We start from the raw sequence: 24,078 nt of genomic DNA on the forward strand, positions 1-24,078 counted from the left end.
TCTGTTGAGGTTTGCTTTGTTACTGAGTATGTGTTTAACTTTAGAGAAGGTTTTATGAGGTCATGAGTAGAAAGTATATTTTTTTGTGTTCGGGCAGAATGTTCTGTAGATATCTGTAAAGTCCATTTGAGTCATGATATCTGTTAGTTCTCTTATTTCTCTGTTCAGTTTCTGTCTGGTTGACCTGTCTATTGAGGAGAGTGGGGTGTTGCAGTCTCCTGCTATTAGTGTGTGGGTTTTGAAATGTGATTTAAGCTTTAGTAATGTTTCTTTTACATATGTGGGTGCTCTTGTATTAGGAGTATAGATGTTCAGGATTGAGACTTCATCTTAATGGATTGTTCCTGTTATGAGTATAATGTGCCCTTCTCCATCTCTTCTAGATTTTAGTTTGAAGTCTGCTGTGAGACAATTGTCTTATACCTTGTATAGATTTGTCACTTGTATTGCTTTAATAGAATGCTGATCTGCCAGTAGCCAGGCAGGAAGTATATGTATTGCTACCAGAACAGGCGCTAGAAAACAGTATTTTGAGTGAGGTAACCAAGACTCAGAAAGACAATTATCACATGTACTCACTCATAAATGGTTTTAAAACATAAAGCAAAGAAAACCAGACAACAAATCACAACCCCAGAGAACCTAGACAACAATAAGGACTCTAAGAGAGACACACATGGATCTAATCTACATGGGAAGTTGAAAAAGACAAGACCTCTTAAGTATATTGGGAGCTTGGGGATGATGGGAGAGGATTGAAGGGAAGGGTAGAGGCAGGGAGAAAAGCAAAGAAAAATGTAGAGCTCAATAAAATAAATTTTAAAAAATGCAAAAATAAAACAAAATGCTGATTTGCCAGTAGCCAGGCAGGAAGTATAGGCAGGGCGACCAGAACAGGAGAATTCTGGAAAGAGCAAAGGATCAGTCTGCAGTCATCACCCAGACACAGAGTAAGTAAGATGAGAATACATCGCTGATAAAAGGTATCAAGGCAAGTGGCTAACACAGACAAGAACTGTGGGTTAACGTAAAATGTAACAGCTAGTTAATAAATCTTGAGCTAATAGGCCAACCAGTTTATAATTAATGTAGGCCTCTGTGTGTTTCTTTGGTACTGAATGACTACAGGACTGGGTGGAACAGAAACAAACATCTGTCAACAGAAGTCTATTTTGTTAGATATTCGGATAATTACACTTGTTTGTTTCTTAGATCCATTTGATTGGAAAACCTTTTTCCAACCCTTTACTTAGAGGTAATGTCTGTCTTTGAGGTTGAGGTGCATTTCTTGTATATAGCTGAAGGATACATTCTGCTTTCGTATCCATTTATTAGCCTGTGTCTTTTATTATATGTTAATTGAGTCCATTGATATTAAGAGATATTAATGACCAGTGATTGCTAATTCCTGTTAACTTTTGGTGGTAGTGTTTGTGCATTTTCCTTCTTTGGGGTTTGCTGTTGTGAGGTTATCTGTTGGCAGTGGTTTTGTGGGGCAGTTAGCTTCCTTGGGTTGGAGTTTTCCTTGTAGTACTTTCTGTAGGGCTGGATATTTGGATAGGTATTGTTTAAATCTGGTTTTGTCATGGAATATCTTGTTTCTCCATTGATGGTGATTAAAAACTTTGCTTGGTATAGTAGTCTGGGCTTGCATCCAGGCCACAGTAACTCTTATAAAATAGATATTTAATAAAGAAGGCTCGCTAACAGTTTCAGAGATTCAGTCTATTATCATCGTGGTGGGAACCATGGAGTGTGCAGGGAGATGTGGTGTGGGCTATATCTTTATATACTGGCCACAGGAATTTGATTGACACCTTCAGTGGTACCCTGAGCCAAGGAACCCTTAAAGCCTGCCCCCACAGTGACATACTTCCCCCAACAACACATAAAGTAAAATATAAGGAGTCAGGCAGTGGTGATGCATGCCTTTAATTCCAGCACTTGAGAGGCAGTGGAAGGCAGATCTCTTGTGAGTTTGAGGTCTACTTGGTCTACAAAGAGAATTCCAGGACAGCAAGAACTGTTCCACAGAGAAATCCTGTCTCAAAATCAAAATTAATTAATTAAACTTTTTTTAAAAAAAAAAACACCATCCTTTAAATTTCAGTGTTTGGTATCCTTAACATTCTTTGGTTTTGTAAAAGCAAAAGAAAGCATCCTATACTTTCTGCTTCAGTCAAAGTTGGCCACCTTTAATTTGTGTTTTGAGACTTGTGGTTTTATTTTGAGTTTCTTGCCTTGTTTTGTTTACAGTATTAGGGATGAAATACTGCAAAAACCAGATAATTAGCTATTCCCAGTCCTTTGCAGTTTGTAACTAAGGCTGGTTAAAAATCCATGGTTCTCCTGGCTTTGTATGATTAGTTAGTGACATTGAAGGAATCCCTTACATGCATGCTCTTCTTCTTCTCCTTCTCCTCCTCCTCCTCCTCCTCCTCCTCCTCCTCCTCCTCCTCTTCTTCTCCTTGTTCTTCTTCTTCTTTTTCTCCTCCTGCTCCTCCTTCTTTTTCTTCTTTTTCTTCTTCTTCTTCTTCTTCTTCTTCTTCTTCTTCTTCTTCTTCTTCTTCTTCTTCTTCTTCTTCTTCTTCTTCTCTCTCTCTCTCTCTCTCTCTCTCTCTCTCTCTCTCTCTCTCTCTCTCTCTCTGCCTGTCTGTCTCTGTGGTGTGTTTGTCAATTTACCTCTCTATATATCTGTGAGTTTATCTCTGCCTATCATTCTCTGTCTCACTGTGTGTCTCTGTCACTCCCTGTCTCCATCCATCTATTTATCTATCTATATATCTATCTATCCATCTATTTATCTTTCTATCTATCTATTTATCTATCTATCTATTTATCTATCTATCTTTCTGTCAATTTATCTATTTCTCCTCTCCCCTTTCTCTTAAAAAGATATGGTGACATGTGAACCAGCACATCTGTAGAGTTTATGACCATGCTCAGCATCCCACAATAGAATCATTCTCAACCACCTCTCCTGAGCTCTCTTCCCATCTCCCCTTTCCAGTTTTCCTTTATGAGACTCTAGAATTCTGCTCCAAATGAAATCAGATACATTGACATCAAAAGGAAGAGACTCTCTGAAGTGCCCCTTTGTACCAGGGCCTGTGCTGGGTACTGTAGATAAAAAAGAGAAGATACTAGCCACCTGTTCACACCCTGTGGAGCACTTATACTGCAGTCTAGAGAAGAATCAACTCCTAGGCTGCCCAGGGTATCGAAGGAAATACAGGAGTCAGTACATAAAGACTTTTCTATCTGAAGGTTTTGTGGAAAAGAAACACACATATACTTTCCTGGTGGTTTCCTTTCTATATTCTCTTAAGATTTTTCTCTAAAGTTTTTCCTCTCATGATATTCCACAAAACCTTTCAGGCAATATAGGAGTTAGATTTAAAGGTCACATACCATTTCTTAAGTAAATTATTAAAATCAGAGTCACCCTGACAACTGACATGCAGTAAATCTAAATAACTTGTCACAGAGCAAGGAAGAAGCATTTTTTTCTTCAGTTAGCTTCTTCATTGGTGGACTGTAACTTACAGCTGCAAAGAAAGGATCAGTCACATAATTACCTGTCGAGAGGTAATCTTATAAGGGATTTTAAAGGAGTCATAATCATAAAGTGCTGGAGAGTCAAAGAAAACAACAAAATTGGGTACTTAGAACCTATGTGAGTGTATTAGCTGCTTTGCCCTTCTGCCCTGTATTCTCCCAGGAAGGGAAAGGCAATTTACACTGACTCATGACTAAGTAAGCATTTTGAACTAATATTCTGCAATCAGGAATTGTAAATATTGATTATCTCAGAATCAGAGAGTGCAGTGTTGCTTCTCTGCATTCTTTGAGTCAGTTATAAGTTTGTGGTTTGGGCTCAGATTACCATAAATCTGTCAATATTATGTCAATTGGCATTTAACAAGGCAATAGTGACGCTAAACCATTTTAAATTTTAAAGTGTGTTTTTTATCTTCTGTGTGTCTTTAAACCAAGAAAATAGAAATTTATAACTCTTTCTCAGGACTATGAAGTCAACTTATTTTCTGTATATAAAAAATAGTTAGTTGACTAAACTTTGAGTCTTCAGGGTAAATGTCCATGTCAGAACACTGAGGTTAGGAACGTATGAGGAGAGTTAATCACTGTCCTAGGTTACCAGTCAGACCTAGCAAAAGATACCACATACAGCATTTAGGTTGCTCTGCACTTTTAACCTTAGTTCAACAAATCAGAAGATTGGCTATATGTCTTTGTAGACAAGATTGCCTTTCTGGAAATAGTTTATCTTAAAAACCATTAACAAGGCACCTGATCTAATCTAAAGCACTCTGAAGCTATTGCACAGCGGTTCTAGCGGTTGGGGAAAATTGAGTTATTTTTATAGGCATTGGCTGTGTATCATTTTTACATGCATTTTTATTCAGTAAAACTCTTATAAGCTAACATTACTGATATCAATTAGACAATTCAGCTTAAGGAAGAGTATTCTTCAGGACAATCCAGAGATGTAAATGCCCAGTAAGTCAGAATTTATTCATAAGATAAACACTGTGGTGCAGGGAAATTTACAATAGCATATGTGAATTTACAGACAGAGGCAAAAGCTATTCCAGATTCTGTAGCCTCGTGACTTGGCCTAATGAGGTTTCGCTGTAGAGAATTTCCTTCTGGTAGGTTGGCAACTTAAATGTTAACCATAATCTGCTGCTCCTTTGACAATGGCACCGACACAACTAGACTGACTCAGAAACAGACACAAAATGAGAACACTGAATGCTATGATAAGGATGTAGATGAGGAACCACACAGGAAAGGATCCAGATCTTAGAGCAAAGGAGCAGGTAGAAGCTGGTGAATCCTGGGATGACATATTGAGTCCTGGTGCTCAGACAGATAGAAACCTACTCTGCCCTGTGAGGCTGTGCACGTCAGACCATGCGCACATGAATCATGTCTACCAATATCTCTCTCCCTCAGGTCCAGGTGTACTGCAATCACTAATTCCACTTGGCAGATATTCTTCTCCACTCTTGAGTTCACAGGAAGTCTGAAGGTGCTCGACCTAAGTGGAAATCCACTGAGCTACTGTGCATTGCAGAGCCTCTGTAGGACACTGAGATGCCCTGGATGCCAACTAAGGACATTATGGTGAGTCTGGCCTAGGTTCTTCCCTGAAGCAGAGATGGATGGCAGAAAGCAAAGGCAAAAGCTGGACCTACAGTGAGGCTTTCTTTTAATCACATATTCATCCTCTTGCCCACACCTGTAACAGAGGCCTAAATGTTATGATAAAGAAATGGAAAATGTATTGTATTCTTAGAGATCATGGAATACTGACATTCATCAGGTAGCCCCACTAACTATTGCTAACAACAGGCCCATGAGGGCTTCAGTGGAGCAAACATCCTGAGGAAGTGGCTGCAGGTGAGCTGAAGAGCACAGAGGAGGAGGCTAAATAAAGCAGAGGGGAGAAAGCTCCAGCTAGGGAATGGCATCCCCACTTCCTCCTGCTCTCTTCCTTGTATCCAGCCTTCTGCTCTGTTTCTATGGACTCCAACTGTACTAAGATTTCCCTTAACAAGTGAGTCATGTCCTTATTCTATGGCTGATGAATGTCACTTCAGATGTCTCTTGAAATACACTGGTGAGCTGTCCTGGGTCTCACGGAGGTCTGTCATGGCAAGTCACAGCAGAGCTGTGGGTCTCAACCTGTGCTCCATGCTTCTGCAGCTCAGCTGTGGGAAGCATGGGATTATCTGCCAAGAGGAGAAAAGGCACTAGAAAAGCTAAGCACTGCTAACACCGCATGCCAGGGCTCACAACGGGAAACCATAGCACAGTTCCCAAGAGCAGTGATCCCTGGAGAATCTGATGGTGAGCATCTCCCATGCAGGCTTGTCAACTGTGGCCTCACATCCAGCCACTGTGAGGACCTGGCCTCCGTACTCCCATGTAGCTCCAGCCTGACTGAGCTAGACGTGCAGCTGAATGACCTGGGAGACTGTGGTGTGAGGCAGCTGTGTAAAGGCCTCAGGAATCCCGCCTGCAAACTCAGAATCCTGCGGTAAGTAAGACCCAGGATTTCCATTCTAGGCAGGGGCAAAAGAAGGGACATGAGGGAGTGAAGAATACGGGATATGGAAAAGAAGTGGGAGGGGGATGCATAGTCAGAGTGGCTCCTGACCAGCTGTGCCGCTTATACCTGAGACTTGGGCAAGTCACCATATTCTGTAAAATTCAGTTTCCTCATCTATCAGGTGAAATGTCATACCCACTTCATGGATTCTAATGACATAAAGTGTACATATGTAAAAACAAATACCAGGTAGATATCTGGGCACTGTGCAGTCATGTGTATTAGCAAAGCTGTTACTTACCAGACTCCCAGGTTTGCCTTACTCCAGGACAGTGATTCAATCATTTATTCATTCATGAATACATATGTGCTTGCATCCATATCAGGACCCTCTGTGCTAAGCACTTGTCCAGTACCTAGGGATACTATCACAAACACACATGGCTCTCTCCTGCTAAAGCTGTGTGGGAAGAGACAGATAAAGATCACCCACCAGCCCATGACACCATTGCCAAACTCTGCTGAACGCTATGGAGTCAACATATTGGGAGAATGTATTATTGTAAGAGAGCCTGCATTATTGGATGGCCCATGAGTGCTTTTCCTAGGCCTGATAGAGAAATAGGCTTTGGTTGGGCCAACCTGGAGACAGCAGTCTAGGCAAAGGAAGAGTTGGAGAAAGCTCTAGACCAGAATGTGGTTGAAGCCCTGGAGGGTCATGGGGTTTCACTACAGGAGCCTGAGGTGGTCCTCTGTCCAGAATGCCTATGGGGATATGGCCATGACCTCCATCTACTAGGAATGCTGCTAGCAACTGTGACCCTTTTTCAATATGAGTCCCCTCATCTATGTCCATGCTCCCTTCCCTGGGAGAGTCTATTTCCAGTGTGACTGACTTGTGGGAAGGGCTATAAAGGGCCAGCCCTCATTTCAGCTCTGGAAAGTTCCAAAGGTCCTCATCCTGGCTTCAGATCTCCCTGAACACTGACCATGTTCCACTAGGACTTTGTCATGGACACATCTCTGTTTGTTAAGCCTGCTGTTCTCTTTCCTTTGTCCTGGATTTGGCTCAAGAATGAACTTAATAAAGCTCCTCACTTGTTCCATCTATAGACAACAGTGTCAAGGGTCCGGGACCCTGAGGTTTCATAATTCTTTTGTGAATCACAGGAAATAGAGCTTCTTCTTGTGCTTGCAGGCTGGACCTGGCCCCTCTCAGTGACACAGTGATTATGGAGCTCAGGGCCCTGGAGGCAAAGAATCCACAACTGCTCATCTCCAGCACATGGTAAGGAGTGGACACGGAACTCCTACTGGTCAACTCAGCTTCCATGTAGCTGGTCCATGACTGAGGTGGGACAGGTATCCTGAGGTGATGGGAAAGAGAAACAGAGTAAGGAAGAAACCAGGAACCACAGAAACCAATGTGAGGAAGGGTTCTGTGTGGTGGGAAGGTTTCATTTAGCTTTCAGCAAAAATATAATAAAATAACATGCCTACATAAATTCTTTGATCAGAAAAAAGAATGTGAAAGGTGAGTTAGAGGTGATTCCTCTGGGCACAGGAAGTGTGACAATGGTAGGCACCAGTAAACCAAAACACTGGAACAAGGAAAACAGAAACTACACTTTCAAAGGATACAGAAATTCTCAGGGAACAAAAGCCACCATGGGTATCACTGTCCCAATCCTAAAACTCAGACTCACACACAGGAGTGTATGAATGTCACACACACACACACACACACACACACACACACACACACACACACACACACATTGCACTATGGGATATAGAGCCTCAGGGCTGGAAAATCATTTTCCACCCCCAGGGGCTGTGTTGAAGCCCCATGCTCTCGCAGTTTAGTCAATTTCAGTCATGACCATGAATTCCTTCTGTGCTGAAGATCCCAGCTGCCATGCCACATATGATAGCGAGGGTCTCTACATAGGATAGTGATCCATTCCTTGAACAAACATTTGTGCAAGACCCGCTGTGCATCATTCACTGTTTGGGGATCTGAGGAAACAGGCTAACAAGGCAGACACTTTCAACATTCATTATCTCAGTCCAGCAATGAGGGGATACTTGATTCCCCACAGTTCAAAGAAATTGTACTGGGAACCCTATGAGTGCAGAAGTGTTCTGTCTGACTTCATCCAAAGCTGAGATGAGCTAAGGTGAGCTCTAAAAGATGAGAGTTGTGGGGTTGATAGGAGAAGAAGAAAGTTCCAGGAAGAAACATAGGATAGGGAAGCAAAGAGTGAACAGTTCCAAAGAGGGACAGAAACCACGTGTGGATACCATCAGCTCTGCCTCAACATCACCTGAGCCTTCCACAGAAATGCAGGTTCTCAGGCCAAACTCCATCCCTGCTGACTCAGAATCTCAGATGGGACAGCTTCCTTCAGGGAGCTTTCTGATTTGCCAGCCTGTCCAGGTGACACTTTAAAGCAAGGATTTGAGAGCCACTGGTCTAGATTTGAGCAGGAAAAGGTGACATAGGAAGGCCTGGAGGGAGATAGGGGCCACAGCAAGAACTATGAACCACCCTAAGAACCTTCTGCTACTCCCCAAAGGAAATAAGAGTTGTTTCAGCACCTCAGTCATGAAGGAGTATCCTCACCCTTTATTTATGCTCAGCTTCTATGTAGAAAATGAACTAGAAGGGACTAGATCAGAAGCAGGGACACCTGACAGAGGATGCTGCAGAGGATAGGAACCATGTTCACTCCATCCAGGGAAAAGGGTGGAGTCTGGGGGGGAGGTGTGAACAGAAAGTAGAGGGATTTAGAAGGTACTATCTAGGTGCTTAGCATTCAAGGTGAGTGATTGTTTGTTTGTTTTATGTGGCTATAACACAATGTCTGACACTGGTGCTTAACATGAAGAACTGAGATTATTTCTTCCAGTTCTGGATACAGGGAAGAGCCAGGGCATGGACCCTGCATCTAAAGAATCCTTCTTCCTGTTCCCTCTGATTGTGCAGCTGGGAGGACTGAGAGTGAGAGACCAAGGTGGCTTTTGTGACAAGTCCTGTTAGGGCACAGGAGTCTACTCCTGTGATGATGTCATTAACCCCTTCATGACAGCAGAGCACTCGTGACCTCATTGCGTCTTATCCTTCATCCTGTCACACTGTGACACTGGGAATTAACTTTCTAATGAATAAACACTGGGGAACACACTCAAAGCAAAGGAGTGGTTGAGATGATCCCTGTTCTAGCACCATGGATGCCTGGGAGGATAGAGACTTTACAGTGTTCTGGCCCAGAGAAAAATCATGGAACTGAGTTCAAATTCAGATGAGATGGATTTTATGTTGGGATATTGTGTACACAGCCCTGGTTTTCATGGTTTCTCCTGACATCTGAGGGAAAGAACATATCTCTATGCAGGAAACCACGTGTGATGATCCCTACTAAGAACCCGGAAGGAAAAGGAATGGGTAACAGATTGACCTCATTCAAGCAACAGAGACCACAATCAGGTATGTGAAGGGTTCAGACCCAGAGCTTCATGATTACCAAATGAAGGAGCATCTGTGGGAGGATGGCATCATTCCTTTCTTTATTTTTTTAGAATTTAATACACAAGTACTATATTTACATCATTTCCAGCCCTAATTCTGTCTGCTTCAACAATTCCTGTTCCCCACCAACAAAGTCTGTCTCAAATTCATGAGCTGTTCTTATGTATTATTGTTTATTACACGTGTATTTACACATGTATGCATATGTATATATAAGTACAACTTGATGAATCCATTTAGTGTTGGTCATTTGTATGTTTTAGGTTGACCACTTGAAACTAAATAGCCTTTTAGGAAACTATTCCTTAAGAAGACTGATTTTATCCCTCTCCTACCAGCTATTAATTGCTTGTAGGTTTTCTTTTATTAAACTATCTTTTCTCATTTTACATGCCAAAATTCATTTCCCACTCCCTCCCCTCCTCCTTCTCCCTGCACCTTCCCCCTCCTACTCCCCATTCCACCCTCCATCCACTCCTCAGAGAGGATAAGCCTTCCCATAAGAAGTCAACAAAATCTAGCACATTGCTTTGAGGCAGGACCAAGGCCCTTCCCACTATATCTAGGCTGAGCAAGGTATCCCTCCAGGGAGAATGGGTTCCAAAGAGTCAGAACACTCAGTAGAAATAAATCCTAGTCTCACTGCCAGTGGCCCCACAGTCTGCCCCAGCCATACAACTATTACCCACATTCAGAGGGTCTATGCTGGTTCCCTTGCTGTAAGGCCTTAGTTGGAAGGCTTATTATTAGCTCAGGTAAGTTACGTAAGAGGGTATCCTCATCAGGGTCTTGTTCTCTTTGCTCATATTCTCAATTCTCCTTCTTTTTGACTGGATTTTGGGAGCTCAGCCCAATGCTCTGATGTGATTCATTGCATCTGCTTCCATCTGTTGCTGGAATCTATGATGACATTTAAGATAGTCATCAGTCTGACTACAGGGCAAGGCCAGTTCAGGCACCCTCTCCACAATTGGTTGGGGACTTAGCTGGGGTCATCCTTATAAATTCTTGGGACTTTATCTAGTGCAAGGACTGTTCATAGCAGAATTATTCATAATAGTCAGAACCTGGAATTAACCTTCAACTTAAGAATTGATAAAGAAAATGTGGTACATTTAAACAGTGGGGAACTACTCAGAGGTTAAAAGAAAAAAAAACAGTGACCTCTTGAAATTTGCATGCAAGTGGATGGAACTGAAAAACTGCCCTGAGTGAGGTAACCCAGACCCAGGAAGATGAACATGGTGTGTAACCACTCATAGGTATTTACTAGCTGTAAAGCAAAGGATACGAACCTATAGTTTAAGACCCCAGAGAAGCTAAGTAACAAGAAGAACCCTAAGAGAAACATACATGAGTTCCCCCTGGGAAGGGGAAATAGACAAGATCTCCTGACAAAATTGGGAGCATGGGGTGTGGTGAAAACGGAAAGTAGAAGGGGAGTTGGAGGGGAGAAAGGGAGCAGGAAGGAGAGCTAGAAAAAAATGGGATGATCAAGATGGGGGAGAGACAGAGACAGAGAACAAGGAAAGAGACATCTTGATTGAGGGAGCCATTATGGGGCTAGCAAGAATGATTATAGATTTTCATTTAGGAGTGGGGCATTATGAGATCTCCCCCATCCACATTAGCCTGTCAGCTAGTTCTGTCACTGTGAAGATCTTGTTGAGGCAGAGATATTGCTGATATTTCATTGGTGAATTGTCCCAGTCATATACAAAACAAAAACAAAAACAAATTATCTGCAACAAATGCTGTGAAGGTAGTCGTCATTTGTATTCCTGTCTTTGAGATGGAATCGTACAGGCTCTCCAATAAGAGCAGCACCCTTTGCAAGACATTCCACACTTAGAAACCAGAGGGAATACTGTTTGCTTCTTTCCCAGACTTTGTGGGCTGCTGATGCCCCATTCTCAAGTCTGTGACTTGCATTCAGCTCTATACCAGAGCTCTGTGTCTCATTCCTAGCTGCTATGGCCTGGGACTCATCTCCCTATCCCTGCTCACCATATTATGAGCTATCTTCTTTTATTTTTTATCATACCACGTGAGACATACTAGAAAAATCAACACTTATGGACCAGTAAGAAAGAAAAATGCAGCTGGCATGGAGGCAGGTATTATGGTGGGATAGTTGCTTAAGAAGCACAGCGGAAAGACACACACACACACATATATATATATAAATATATAGTTTATTATAAATAATGTATATTGATGTATTCATTTATATGTAAATGAAAAGCATGCAGGTAGCCTGATGAGCAGTGATAAAATCTTCAGGCATGCCTCCTGCTAATACCTAGGCGAGAGAACCTGGAAAAGAGTTCAGTCATGGTCCAGCACTGGGAGAAGCTGGGGAGATGAGACTGACCTCTGTCTGGCCTTTTCTAGAGGAATGGTGTTCATCATTTACACCACTAATGACCTTTTACCCATCTTCCCCTGCCTCTCCAGATCACAGACTCATGGAAGCACAGGGTACTGAAGATGACTTCTGGGGCCCTACAGGACCTGTGGCCACAGAGGTGATTGACAGAGAGAGGAATCTGTACAGGTGAGTGAGCTCTGCCTAGAAAAAGGTGACTTTCCCAATACACTTTCCACACTTTAAAAACTATTTACATTCCTCCTTTCTCATCACTGTCACAGTAGAGTGAGTCCAGAACATGAGATTTTACCACATATATTTCCCTATCTCTATGCCTCCATTTTAGTTCAGACAGGACCTCGTCTACCATGACCAGCACACCATTACCAAATCAACAGAGCTGCCCTGAATCCTTCATTCCGTCTACACGGTCTGTTCTCAACTTTGCTCATTATCTGAAATGTGGACTGGTTGTTTTATTCATGGTGTAAGCAGCATCCCTGCCATCATTATATTTGGTTTCTTCAGTTTCTTAGATTTCGCTCCAACTCCTGCTTACTAACAACCACTGTGTGCCAAAAACCCACTGGGACCTAAGAACATGAGGATGCGTACTGCAGCCCTGACCTATGAGAATTATAGTCTCATGAGTGATGAGTGACTATACCCACAGTCACGGTATCTGACATAACCTGGATCCTCCTCCAACATTGTCACAGTCACTGTCTCAGCTGGAGAAACTGTCACTTTAACTTCCTCCCACAGAAGCTGACACCTGTCCACCCACCAGTCACCAGGCAGAAAGAAAATCTCTGAAGATCATGGTAAAGCATTGTTTCAGGGCCAAGGATTTACCACTAATAATTGCAGATAGACTCTTATTTTAGGGAAATATATTCTTAAGGAATATAAACACTAGAATCTGAAGAAAGGTTTACCTTAGTGGTAGAGCCCTTGCCTAGTGTGCACAAGGTCCTACATTGACCCCAGAACTACACACACACACACACACACACACACACACACACACCACTTTCATCACCACCACCACCACCACCATCATCATCATCATCACAGGACTAGCTAACTGCTCCAGGTGTGTGTCACCTGTAGGTTTACTCTAGAACACTCAGTACTATCAGGTCTAGAAGATGGTGTTGTCATTACCCCTGTTTACAGATGAAGAAACAGTTTGGGGGTTAAATGACTTCTTTAGTCAGGGATCACCTACAGACCACAGAGGAAACAGAACTCAGAGTCATCTGGCTTAAGTCTGTTGTGTCCCCAACCCTTCACCTGGTCTGCATCCTGCAGGTGAACAGAGCTGGTGTTCACTGGTGTCTGCCTTTCCCTCTTCTAGAGTTCAGTTCCCTGTAGCTGGTTACTACCACTGTGCCAACATAGGACTCCACTTTGTGGTAACAAGGGAAGCAACCATCGAAATTGGATTCTGTGCCTGGAGCCAATACCTGGACAAGACTCCCTTGCAGGACAGTCACATGGTGGCTGGGCCTCTGTTTGACATCAAGGCTCAGCGGGGAGCTGTGGCTGCTGTGTACCTCCCTCACTTTGTGGATCTCCAAGGTAACCATGGGAAGGATAGGGAGTAGGGTGGAGGCCAGGCGGTGATGGTGCATGACTTTGATCCAAGCGTTCAGGAGGTAGAAACAGACAGATCTCTATTAGGTCGAGGCCAGTTTGGTCTGCAAAGTGAGTTCCAGGACAGCCAGGGCTACAGAAAAAAACCCTGTATCAAAAAAAAGAGTAGGGTGGTGGAAATGGAGGACTTGAGAGGTCATACAGGACAGTGTAGGGTGTTGGGTGATGAGGAAAGGTCTATGCCTTCCTTAGCACGGCAGAGCAGGTTGTGAACACCGACACTGAGATGTTTTGTCATTCCTTTGTCTATGATGTATTTTCTTTGAAGCACATGTTTCCAAGCCTTATACTTTATTTTATATTAACTAAATGAGACCCTGAGTGGAAAGTAATATTCTCAGTAGCTATATTAACTGGTGATTAATAAGCGCTCCTTACACAGCATATCTCACAAGAGTCCAGCAGGAAACAGAATAAATTGAACAATGTGAAGACATTGTTGGAAAGAAAAATAACAAGGATCATTTGGTACCCAAGGTTTACCAACACTCCACTACATTGCTACAGGCGGGGAGAAAATGATGTCTTCAGATTTCATTTGAGAACTGGAGCCACAGAATAATGGTGTCCTAAGGAAAGAGGGGAACTCATGAATTGTCCCAACCTCAGTCATCACCAAGGATTCCTTCAGAAGATATTTTAATAAATATAAGATTTCCTGTGTAAGGTCTCATGATGGAAACCTTTACTACAGATCTCTGGAGGTTGAGACAAGAGAATTTGGAATGCAAGAGGAAATTAGACTATACAGCCAGACTCTGCTTAAGAAAGGAAAACACAACATCAAGGAACCTGGTGTTATACGAGTGGCTACTGAGGTCAGTTACTTCTTTGGCTACAAGGAGCACAGGAATAAGTCCAACATAGACACTAGGAGAATCCAGCACACAGCAGAAGATGTTCTTGTTATAAAGGTGATGAGCAGCCACAAGAGGGGAGACCCAACAGCTAAAGAAGTATTGAAAAGTAAAATAGAAACTCAGGTGGCACCAGCCAAAAGGAGAACGTTGAATAGAAAACACCAGTAAGCATCCTCAGGTTAAAGATATTCATAGTTAACAGCAAGCCCCCAAGAAAAAAAAAGCAGACGAAGAAATCAAGCAGGAATAAGTTGAAAACCTCAAAAGAAAATAAAAATAATAGTGACACGCACATACAGAAGATCCTGAGCTCCTGAACCTGACAGGAAGCACTGCTACATGGATTTGGCCTCCCTAAATGATGTGCTGATCATGGGGAAACACTTCCTTGGGATTTGCATTTGTGGAACAGGGAAGACGACCACTTAAGTCTTTCTGTCTTTAATTAATTTTATTGTTCACAAGGTGAGCCCATGAAGAGTGAGATTTTGCCCTCAGCTCACCTTTCCTATTGTCACTGTGCTCTCCCTGCAGTGATGCTGATCTCTAATATGTACAACTGATTTTTCTTTTTGAATCAGGGTCAATGTTTTATGTCTTGGAATTTTTCCTGCCAAATAGTATTTTATATTTAAATTCAACTTTACTCATATTGAGGACATTTATGCACCAAAACTAGATTCTTGGCCAAACTGTCTCATGAATGGCACCTTTTACAGTTTCAATGGAAATCTTCCTCCTCTCTAAAAGTGACATGAACTGGCCTCCACCCCCTCTCTCAGCATTCTTGTCTTTCCTGCTTCCAAAAGAATGTAGCCATAAGCTCTGCTTTCAGCATAGAAGGACTTTCCTAGTCCTAAGGACCAAACTCTTCTACATTCTAGCCACAAAACTCTTCCAAATGCCTAAAACCCATGTGACCAGGATAATTATAGCAATGACCCAACTCCTGGTATCAATTTTCTATCCAAGTTTACAAGTTATCAAAGTCTTGTAGCTCAAACAAAATACCTAAATAAAGAAACTTAGAAGAAAGATTTATTTGGCACACACTTTAAAGGAATAGTTCATCATGGCATGGAGATCTGAGAACATTGAGCCTGCAATGCCTGATAAATTTTGTCAACAGAGGGAAGAGAAACCACTAAATGCTTGTACTCATATGACAATCTCCATTTTACACAACCCTGGATCCTAGTCCATGGATCCCACAGTGGTTAGGTCCTCCCAAATCTTTAACCCAATCAAGATAGTTTCTTTCTATCATGCCCTGAGGCCTGGATCTAAGGTGATTCTAGATTTCATCAAGCTCACATTTGACACTAATGTTTCCACAGATGCATCCACTTGTCTTCAGTGAACAAAGTTAGGAATCCCTGGTCTCTTTCATAACAGCAAACTCCATCGTGCAACAAGCACATTAGTGGACACTACACTCCAAAGACACTGAAGTTGGCGATGGCAGCGCATCAGAGATCCTAATGGATGCGCAGTCTCTAACAATGGCCTCTGAGGCTGTATTCATTGTAGGATCCATGGATGAGACCATCAAGAATTTCCATTGTACTGTGAATGCTCCCCCAGCATCAAGACAGGTCAAAGCCAAGGCTGCTCCAATGAGTGGTAATCTGCATGAGTCACTATGGTAACACATCACAGTCACCTCACAGCATGGTGAACCAATAGTATGGAAATGTTTTATTAATCTGCTATGTTCTCAGTGGGAATTAATTAATAAAACTTAAGATTTTCTTGTTCATGGCTTTTCAATTAAACAAACTAACCAAAAGCTGAAAATACTTCATGACCAAAGCAATTATAGAAAAAAGATTTGGGAATGGTTAGAGTTTCAGAGTTAAGAGTCCATGACCATCATGGCAGACGGCATGGCAGCAGCAGGCAGGCATAGCACTGGAGCAGAGCTGAAAGCTCACGTCCTTAGTGACAAGGAAGAGAGAGAGAAATAAAACTGGAAACAAATAAAACTTCTTTTTTAGTAGAAGAAGAGGAGGAGGAGGAGGAGGAGGAAGAGGAGGAGGAGGAGGAGGAGGAGGAGGAGGAGGAGGAGGAGGACGAGGAGGAGAAAAGACCTCAAATCCCATTCCAGTGTCACACCTCCCACTCCTTCTCAAGCAGTTCCACCAAACACAGCCACCCATTCTCATTCTAAGCACCACCGCCATTCCACATCTTAGTGGCTCTTTTTCCAGCCAAGCACAGTTCAGTAGAAACACTAAATCCATGTCACTGAATCTGTTCTTTCACAGAGGGACAGGTGGACACTTCCTGGTTCCACGTGGCCCACTTTCAAAGACACGGGATGGTCCTAGAAGTGCCAGCCAAAGTGGAGCAGGGCTACACAGTCTTGGAAAACCCAAGCTTCTCCCCAATTGGAGTTCTACTAAGAATTATGCCTCCTGTCAGACATTTCATCCGCATCACTTCTGTCACGTTGATCTACTATTACCTCAATCTCCAGAATGTCACCCTTCATCTCTACCTGATCCCCAATGACTGGACCATTCAGAAGGTAACACTGAGGACCAGAAATGTGGGGCTAGGGTGGATTGACAGAATACTTGAAAATATAGCTATCCCTTTGGAAAAATTCTCCACATGGAGTGGGATACAGTTCTATCAGGGGAACCCTGGTGATTATGAGTCTGCAGTCTTCTTGGCCTCCTCACAACAGAGGTTCTTCAACTGCCATTAACACCCCTTTATCTCTACACATCCTTCTATGGCCTCTTTCCACCCATCAGAAGAATGGAAATTCTCCGTATCCAACATGAAACCAACTCCCTTCTTCTCTGTCAGGGACACAGTCTCCACAATGACCCTGACAGAGGCCAATAATTTGCAATCTATATGGCAGAATAAAAGTCAGAAGGTTTCCCTGGAGCTGACATCACCATATCACACAAAAATGTACTGATCAACCAACACACCTTATTCAGACCAGATAACTGTTGCAGTACTGAAATCTATTTAAATCTCTGTCTGCAATGTTCCCTAGGCCATTGATGAACAAGAAATGAGGTTTCAGTTTGTTCGAATACACAAGCCACCCCCAGTAGACTCTCTTTACATTGGATCACGGTACATAGTGTCTGCTTCCAAGAACCTGGAAATCATTCCAAAGGTAAGCATCCAGGGGTTTGCTATTATACAGGATCAGATGCCGGATTTGGGGCACATTAAAAGGATTTACAGCAAACTGAGATTGGGGAAAAATGATTTGGGCTTTAGGATGAGCAAGAAAACTTCCAAGTTAAGTGGAAAGCAATTTAAGGTATCACACAGAAGGTCTGGTGAACTGAGGAGTTGGTTTTAATACAGTACAGAGAAGGGCAGAGCCTACTGTGCAGCAAGTCCTGGGTCAAGGACTTCAGGATGAGCTCTCATTCATCATGGTTTGAATCTGAAAGGTCTCCTACAGGTGTAAATGTTAAACACTTGATCCCCAGTTACTGCTAGTGTTTGGGGAGTTGTGGAAACAAATATGTGAGGCCAACAATCACAAGCAGGCCACTAGTGGAAGGCCTTGAGGGCTATAGCCTCTACATCTTCCTCACCTCAAACTTGGATTCCTGATCATATATAACAAGGTACGCCACAAGCTCCTGCCACAAATAACAGAGCTCCAGTTTACATGCGTTCCCATCATGAAACTAAACAACATAAGCTCTTTCTTAAGTTGTTTCTGCCATATTTTTGTCAGAGTGATGAGAAAAGGAATAGTATGTGGGCTAACCTGGGCCCATTAGCATTCTCCATATCTTCTGTTGCTACATTCTTTCTATGTCCCCTTTCACAATGTTCCAGTCTTCTGAGTAAAGATGTGCATTCAAAGCTATAGGTTAACTCATTGCAAAAGACACACAGTGCCTAAGCCAGGGTCTATTATGGTGTGCAAGAATAAGAAAGCACAGGGGTGTGGAAAACACTTGTTCTCTTGAGTAGAGAATTCTGAAACAGAATCTGTCCTCGCCCCCTTCAGGAACTGGAGCTGTGCTACCGGAGCTCCAGGGAATCCCAGCTCTTCTCTGAGATCTATGTTGGCCACATGGATTCAGTGATTAAACTGAAAATCACAGACAAGAAGAATGGAAATCTCAAATGGGAAGCCTTGCTGAATCCAGGTAAAATTAGTTTAGATCCAGATACTCAAAAGGTTGAAAAAGGCAATGAATTGGGAAGGTGTGTTGTCGTTAATTCTTGGTGTCATGAAATAGTCAGATCAGTTATGTGGCTTTTGCTAGAACCAAAGCAGGAGGTTAGAGTTAGAGTGAGTGCCTTGGGGGGGAGAAGCAGGAAAAGGTGAAGATAAGAGGAGAACAGAAGAGGAGCAGGGACAGAAGAGAGGAGAGGGAGAGAGGCCAAAAGGAGGAGAAGGAGGAGGTGGGAAGCCTATTCCAGGATGGGCCTCCAGTGTCCCAGTTCCTCCAACTGTGCACTCTCATGGTTTCCAGTACCATTCTCAGGGTCCATGCAATTATGAGTGTACTAGTGTGTGTGTTCAATCATCACACCACAATCCTCATGACAATTACCGCTGCAGAACCAATCTTTCAACATATGATCACAGAACATGTTACATGCAAGCCACTGCATATCCTACGCCCCATTTTCTCAGTCCTGCATCGTGATTTCTACTCCCAGTGCCCTAGAAATGACAGATTTTGAGATGCAGAAAGCAACTAGTAACAGTTCACATTTAAATGTGAACAGTGAAAAGGAAGAGATTTTTCCATCAGGAGATTCTTAATCTTAAAATCCCTTTGTCTCTTGGCAATTTTTTTTAATATTTATTTATTTATTATGTATACAATATTATGTCTGTGTGTATGTCTGCAGGCCAGAAGAGGGCACCAGACCCCATTACAGATGGTTGTGAGCCACCATGTGGTTGCTGGGAATTGAACCCAGGACCTTTGGAAGAGCAGGCAATGCTCTTAACCTCTGAGCCATCTCTCCAGCCCCGTCTTTTGGCAATTTTATACATGCATACAATGCATTCTAGGAATTCCATCCTAAAGAAACCTTATTAACCTCCTGCCAGCCCCTCTTCTTTTCTACAAATCATCTCCCCATATTCATTATTGCTTGTGTCTTACAGAGTTTAAGTAGGATCCTCTGTGTGCCTGAGGGTTTTGAACTTCCCAGTAGGGAAGCAAGTGAGTTCACCAGTGGGTACAGATGGATTGTATACACCCTCTTCTCCCTTAATCTATTATTTGTCAGTAGTAAAGCCCTAAGTAGCACGGCCCCTGTGAGCTGCTTCCCCATGTCTAGGGCCCTACTTGTGTGGGTCCAGAGGCAGTAAGTACAGGTGCTAAGAGTTCATGATGGCCATGGTCATGTCATGCTTAGAAGAGACCACAACCTCTTATCTATATATTCTCCATATGTTCTCCATATCTTCACAGCCCTTCCCCATATCTTTTGTCCCTACATTCTTTCCAATTTTTCTTCCACAATGTTCCTAGATCCTCGAGGAGTGATATAATTGTCTACTAATAGGGATTAGTACTCAACCATCCCTTAGTCTCAGTATCCTGCACAGCAGTAGGTATCTGCAGGCACCTCCATTCACAGCAAAGAGAGGCTTTTCTGGAGAAGACTGAAAGTAGCCTTTGTCTCTGGTATAAACATTGCTATTTACAAGAGAATTGACACCATGTTCCTTTATGTAGGCAGTAAATGTAGTTTTTCTAAGGGCCTAAGACCTTCAAAGACCTGGGTTTGTTTGTTTGTTTTAATTTAAAAATGAGAGAAAATCATAACAAATTTTAACCTGTATTTTTCTAATTTCTAAGTGTTTCGTACACATATGTGTTTTCTCTTTTAAGAATTCTGCTGCTACTCCTATGGCAAATCTCAGAATTGTGCCATTTCCTTGCTATTTAGGTTTTCTGATCCATATATATTCCTATTACTAATATTCTGTCAGATGTTACCTGGGAATTGTTCACCCATTCTTAACTACATCTTCACTCAATAAGTTTCCTTTGATCTACAGAACTTTTTGAGTGTTCTGATATCCAATTTGCCAAGTTTTGGTTTTATTTCCTGTGCTACCAGAATCTTATTCACACAATCCTGACATATACTGATTTGTTGAAATGTTCTGCCTATGTTTGTTCTATAAGTTTCAGGGTGTTGGGGCACAAATTAAGGTCTTTGATCATTTATAGTTAATTTTTTAAAGGTGTGATCTAGGCATCTAGTTTAATTCTTGCATACAGTGCTAAGTAGTTTTACAGGACCATCTGTTTAACAGGCTGTCATTTATACAAATACATTTTTGGGTTCTTTGTCAAAGTCAAGGTAGGTATGGTTGAATAAACTTTTATCTAGGTTCCGAGTCTATTCTATTGATCTGCACATCTCTTTGTGTCAATACCATGCTGTTTTTACTACTAAGACTCTAGTATTGGTTTGAAAGAAGTGTGATGAAGTTTTCTACAAAATCATTTTTTATTCAGAATTTCCTTGGAAATCCTATGTCTCTAGTGGTTCTGCATGAATTTCAGCATTTTGCCATTTTATTTTAAAGAATCATTAGAGAGGATCATCTCTCCTTTCTTCCAGGAGACCTCAGGCCTGCACAGCCCATGATCCCTACAGTCCACAAAGGTCAGTAACACTTATACAGAGCCAGAGAAGCCAATAGTATTCCGCAGATAGATCATCTGATCCTTGAGAGAATGTCAGTGAGAAAGGAGGGAGCCTCACTTTGCAAACCTTACCAGGACAGGTAGGCCATGTACCTGCCCCAGGGCAGAGTTTCTCTTATGCCTCTTGGCTTCCCATGTTGAACATAACCCCACCCTATAGCACGAATAATAAATACCCAGAGACAGATATTGGGGTTCAACCTGAAGATCAGAAAAGCAAAGCGGCCAATTACTGGCTCTCATCACTACCTCAGACTGAAATGGGGTGAGATCCTGTCCACAAACTTCCAAACTCCACAACCCACACTTCACAGTACACTGAGATCCTGTCTCTTTCCCCTTATATTCCTCTCTCTACCCAGCCATATCACTCCTGTCTCCACCTCCCTAGTGCTGGGATTTAAAAAAGAAATGTTATCCCAAGTGCTGGGATCAACTGAGTGTGAGCTCTATTTCTCTTTAAGACAGATTTAATCTTGTGTAGCCCAGGCTGGCCTAGAACTAACAGAGAACCCTCTGCCTCTGTCTCCCGAGTCCTGCGATTAAAGGTGTGCCACCATTCCCTGGCCTGTATAGCTGAATAGTATGACTGCTTTTCTCACTCATCTTCAGGCAAGCTTTGTTTATTAAAACACAAATAATACATTACTATACTACCCACTCCCAACCTGAACACCTTACCATACACCCTTCCTCTTAGTTATGCAGAGTGTCAGACTAATAACTGGCCTCAGGAAGGGTACAGATATTTTTTTCTCATGACTTCCCAGAGGAGGAAGGGAACCAGAGGTGCACAATGCAGATGAGATACGTTAAAAAAAAATTAAAACAAAAACTGAGCAGACAGTGGAAAAAATCGTGGAGGACCCTTTCTATGCTCAGTGTCAGTCTTCACTCCTAGATGCTCCTGCCTTGCCACACTTCGTGGACCAGCATCGGGAGCAGCTGGTGGCCCGAGTGACATCAGTGGACCCTCTCTTGGACAAGCTGCATGGTCTGGTGCTGAGTGAAGAGGAGTATGAGGAGGTGCGAGCTGAAGCCACCACCCAAGACAAGATGCGGAAGTTCTTCAGCCTCAGTCGGTCCTGGAACAGGGCCAGCAAAGACCAAGTCTACCAAGCTCTAAAGGAAACACATCCTCACCTGATCATGGACCTCTTTGAGAGGTCAGGAGGTGTCTCTGTGGGATCCTGACATCTTAGTGGCTGAAAAGTGCACACTTCTTTGAGTCCTGGCTCTGCCTGACCTTCCTTTGGCCCTCCAGTTTCTCCATCTATAAACCAGTGGCCATCTGAGTTGCCCTTCAAATGGCAATGTTCCTAGGACATCTCTTGGGGACCCAGACGTCCCCTCTTGCCCTTCCCCATCCTGTTCATATGGGATGTGCATCTCAGGAAACTTCCAATGGAGCCAGCAAGTCTATTGAGCCTTGTCCAGCTGGCTTTATGGCCTGAGTGGCCATCACAAAACCACCTGACCAACCGTGATACAAGCAGAACTGGGAGCATGGGAATGGAGACAATGAGATGGTGCTTTCCCTGGAAAGTGAATTCTTATGAATAGGAAAGGAAGGATATTTCCCACCCTCAGTTTTTGTTGTCTTTATTCATTCTATTTCTATTTTCAGGTCTTGAACAACTTACTCATTTACTTCCCTTGTTCTTTGTGTGATTTAAATGTTTTAAGGGATTTGTTCATTCCTCACACTGTTTGGATTCTCCTGGATTTCTTTAAGGGATTTATTAATTTAATCTCTGAGGACCTCTATCATCTTCATACAAACTTTTAAGACCTTTTTCTTGTGCTTTAACTATGTTGGAATATTCTGGCACTGCTGTGGTGGATAGGTGGGCTCTAGTTGAGATATATTTGCTTGGATGTTATTGACTGTATTTTTATACAATCATCTAGGCATCTGGAACTAGAATGATTAAAGGTCTAAATACTGATATCTGGATTTGTTTTGCTTTGGGTAGGTGTTTGTACCTTGGTTGCTGTTTATTCTGACTATGGGAGAGTGTGATGGGTGTTTGCTGCCTGGTAGGAAATTTTTTTTTACATCATTAAAATCAGTTTTATTCTTTAGCATTGTGGAGAATTCAAATAATAAGCCTTGTATTTGTAAAGAACTTAATTTACAAGTCCCCCCTCTATTCATTATGTTGTTGGGTTCTTTTTTCTTTTTTTAAAGAAAAATATATATGAAGGCTCCAGTGTATGCAGTAATTATACAGGAAGTCTCTCAAGAACAAGGGCAGAATCTGTCAGACTTCTGTTACTCCCCAGGTCTAGGAACAGGAATGTAATCATTTTCAAGAGCCAATTCATTTAATTCACAGTCAGAAGTGGGCACAACTGCTTCCACAAGTGGAAAGAGTTTAAGAAGCTCTGCTCTGTCTTCCTGAAGACAAATAAGAACATTGTTCCTCACAGAGAGGTCTCTGAGTTACACAGCTAGCATTGGCTCCACAGAGTAACAAGCCAGTGTATGGAAACTGGGATGTGATGAGCTTAGGAGGAACAATGACATCATAATAGTAAAGACAAGTGACAGGGGGGCAGAGGGTGTAAAAATGCAACAATCATAAACAATAAATGAATTAGCAGAAAGAACCAAAAATGACACAGAAAAAAAAAAACATCAGGGTGGTACCAGACCAACTAGTTTGTTCTGATAGACCATGAAGTGTCTATTCTCTCTGAGATGCCATGCTCTGGTTTCTAAACTGGAGACAGTGGTATTGTACTAACTAATAGCATCACTTACCTCGATTCATACCTCAGAGGTGTGATTTGAGGAAAATAGCCTGTTGTATGATGTCTGGTACCTTTCCTTCTGCCGACCTGACTTTCCCCAACTGGTAGGAAATTTTATGCACCTAATATGTGTGGTCAGT

General features: G+C 42.4%; 1 protein-coding gene across 1 annotated transcript in view; it reads left to right on the plus strand.

The window, feature by feature from the left end:
* The window catches only part of LOC142831594 (NACHT, LRR and PYD domains-containing protein 1a-like), a 33,486-nt gene extending 9,729 nt beyond the window's left edge, over positions 1-23,757 (plus strand). The window contains exons 2-12 of the mRNA XM_075941807.1: positions 4,981-5,151; positions 5,897-6,067; positions 7,278-7,367; positions 9,478-9,569; positions 12,069-12,168; positions 13,343-13,566; positions 16,769-17,031; positions 17,518-17,643; positions 18,502-18,643; positions 21,096-21,140; positions 22,083-23,757. Coding sequence (XP_075797922.1) covers positions 4,981-5,151; positions 5,897-6,067; positions 7,278-7,367; positions 9,478-9,569; positions 12,069-12,168; positions 13,343-13,566; positions 16,769-17,031; positions 17,518-17,643; positions 18,502-18,643; positions 21,096-21,140; positions 22,083-22,375 — 1,717 coding nt within the window. The 3' untranslated portion in view covers positions 22,376-23,757. The remainder of the gene's footprint in view (positions 1-4,980; positions 5,152-5,896; positions 6,068-7,277; positions 7,368-9,477; positions 9,570-12,068; positions 12,169-13,342; positions 13,567-16,768; positions 17,032-17,517; positions 17,644-18,501; positions 18,644-21,095; positions 21,141-22,082) is intronic.
* The last annotated feature ends 321 nt before the right edge of the window (positions 23,758-24,078 follow it).

The sequence above is a fragment of the Microtus pennsylvanicus genome, chromosome 11 (genome assembly GCF_037038515.1).
Source record: "Microtus pennsylvanicus isolate mMicPen1 chromosome 11, mMicPen1.hap1, whole genome shotgun sequence".
Classification (NCBI taxonomy): domain Eukaryota; kingdom Metazoa; phylum Chordata; class Mammalia; order Rodentia; family Cricetidae; genus Microtus; species Microtus pennsylvanicus.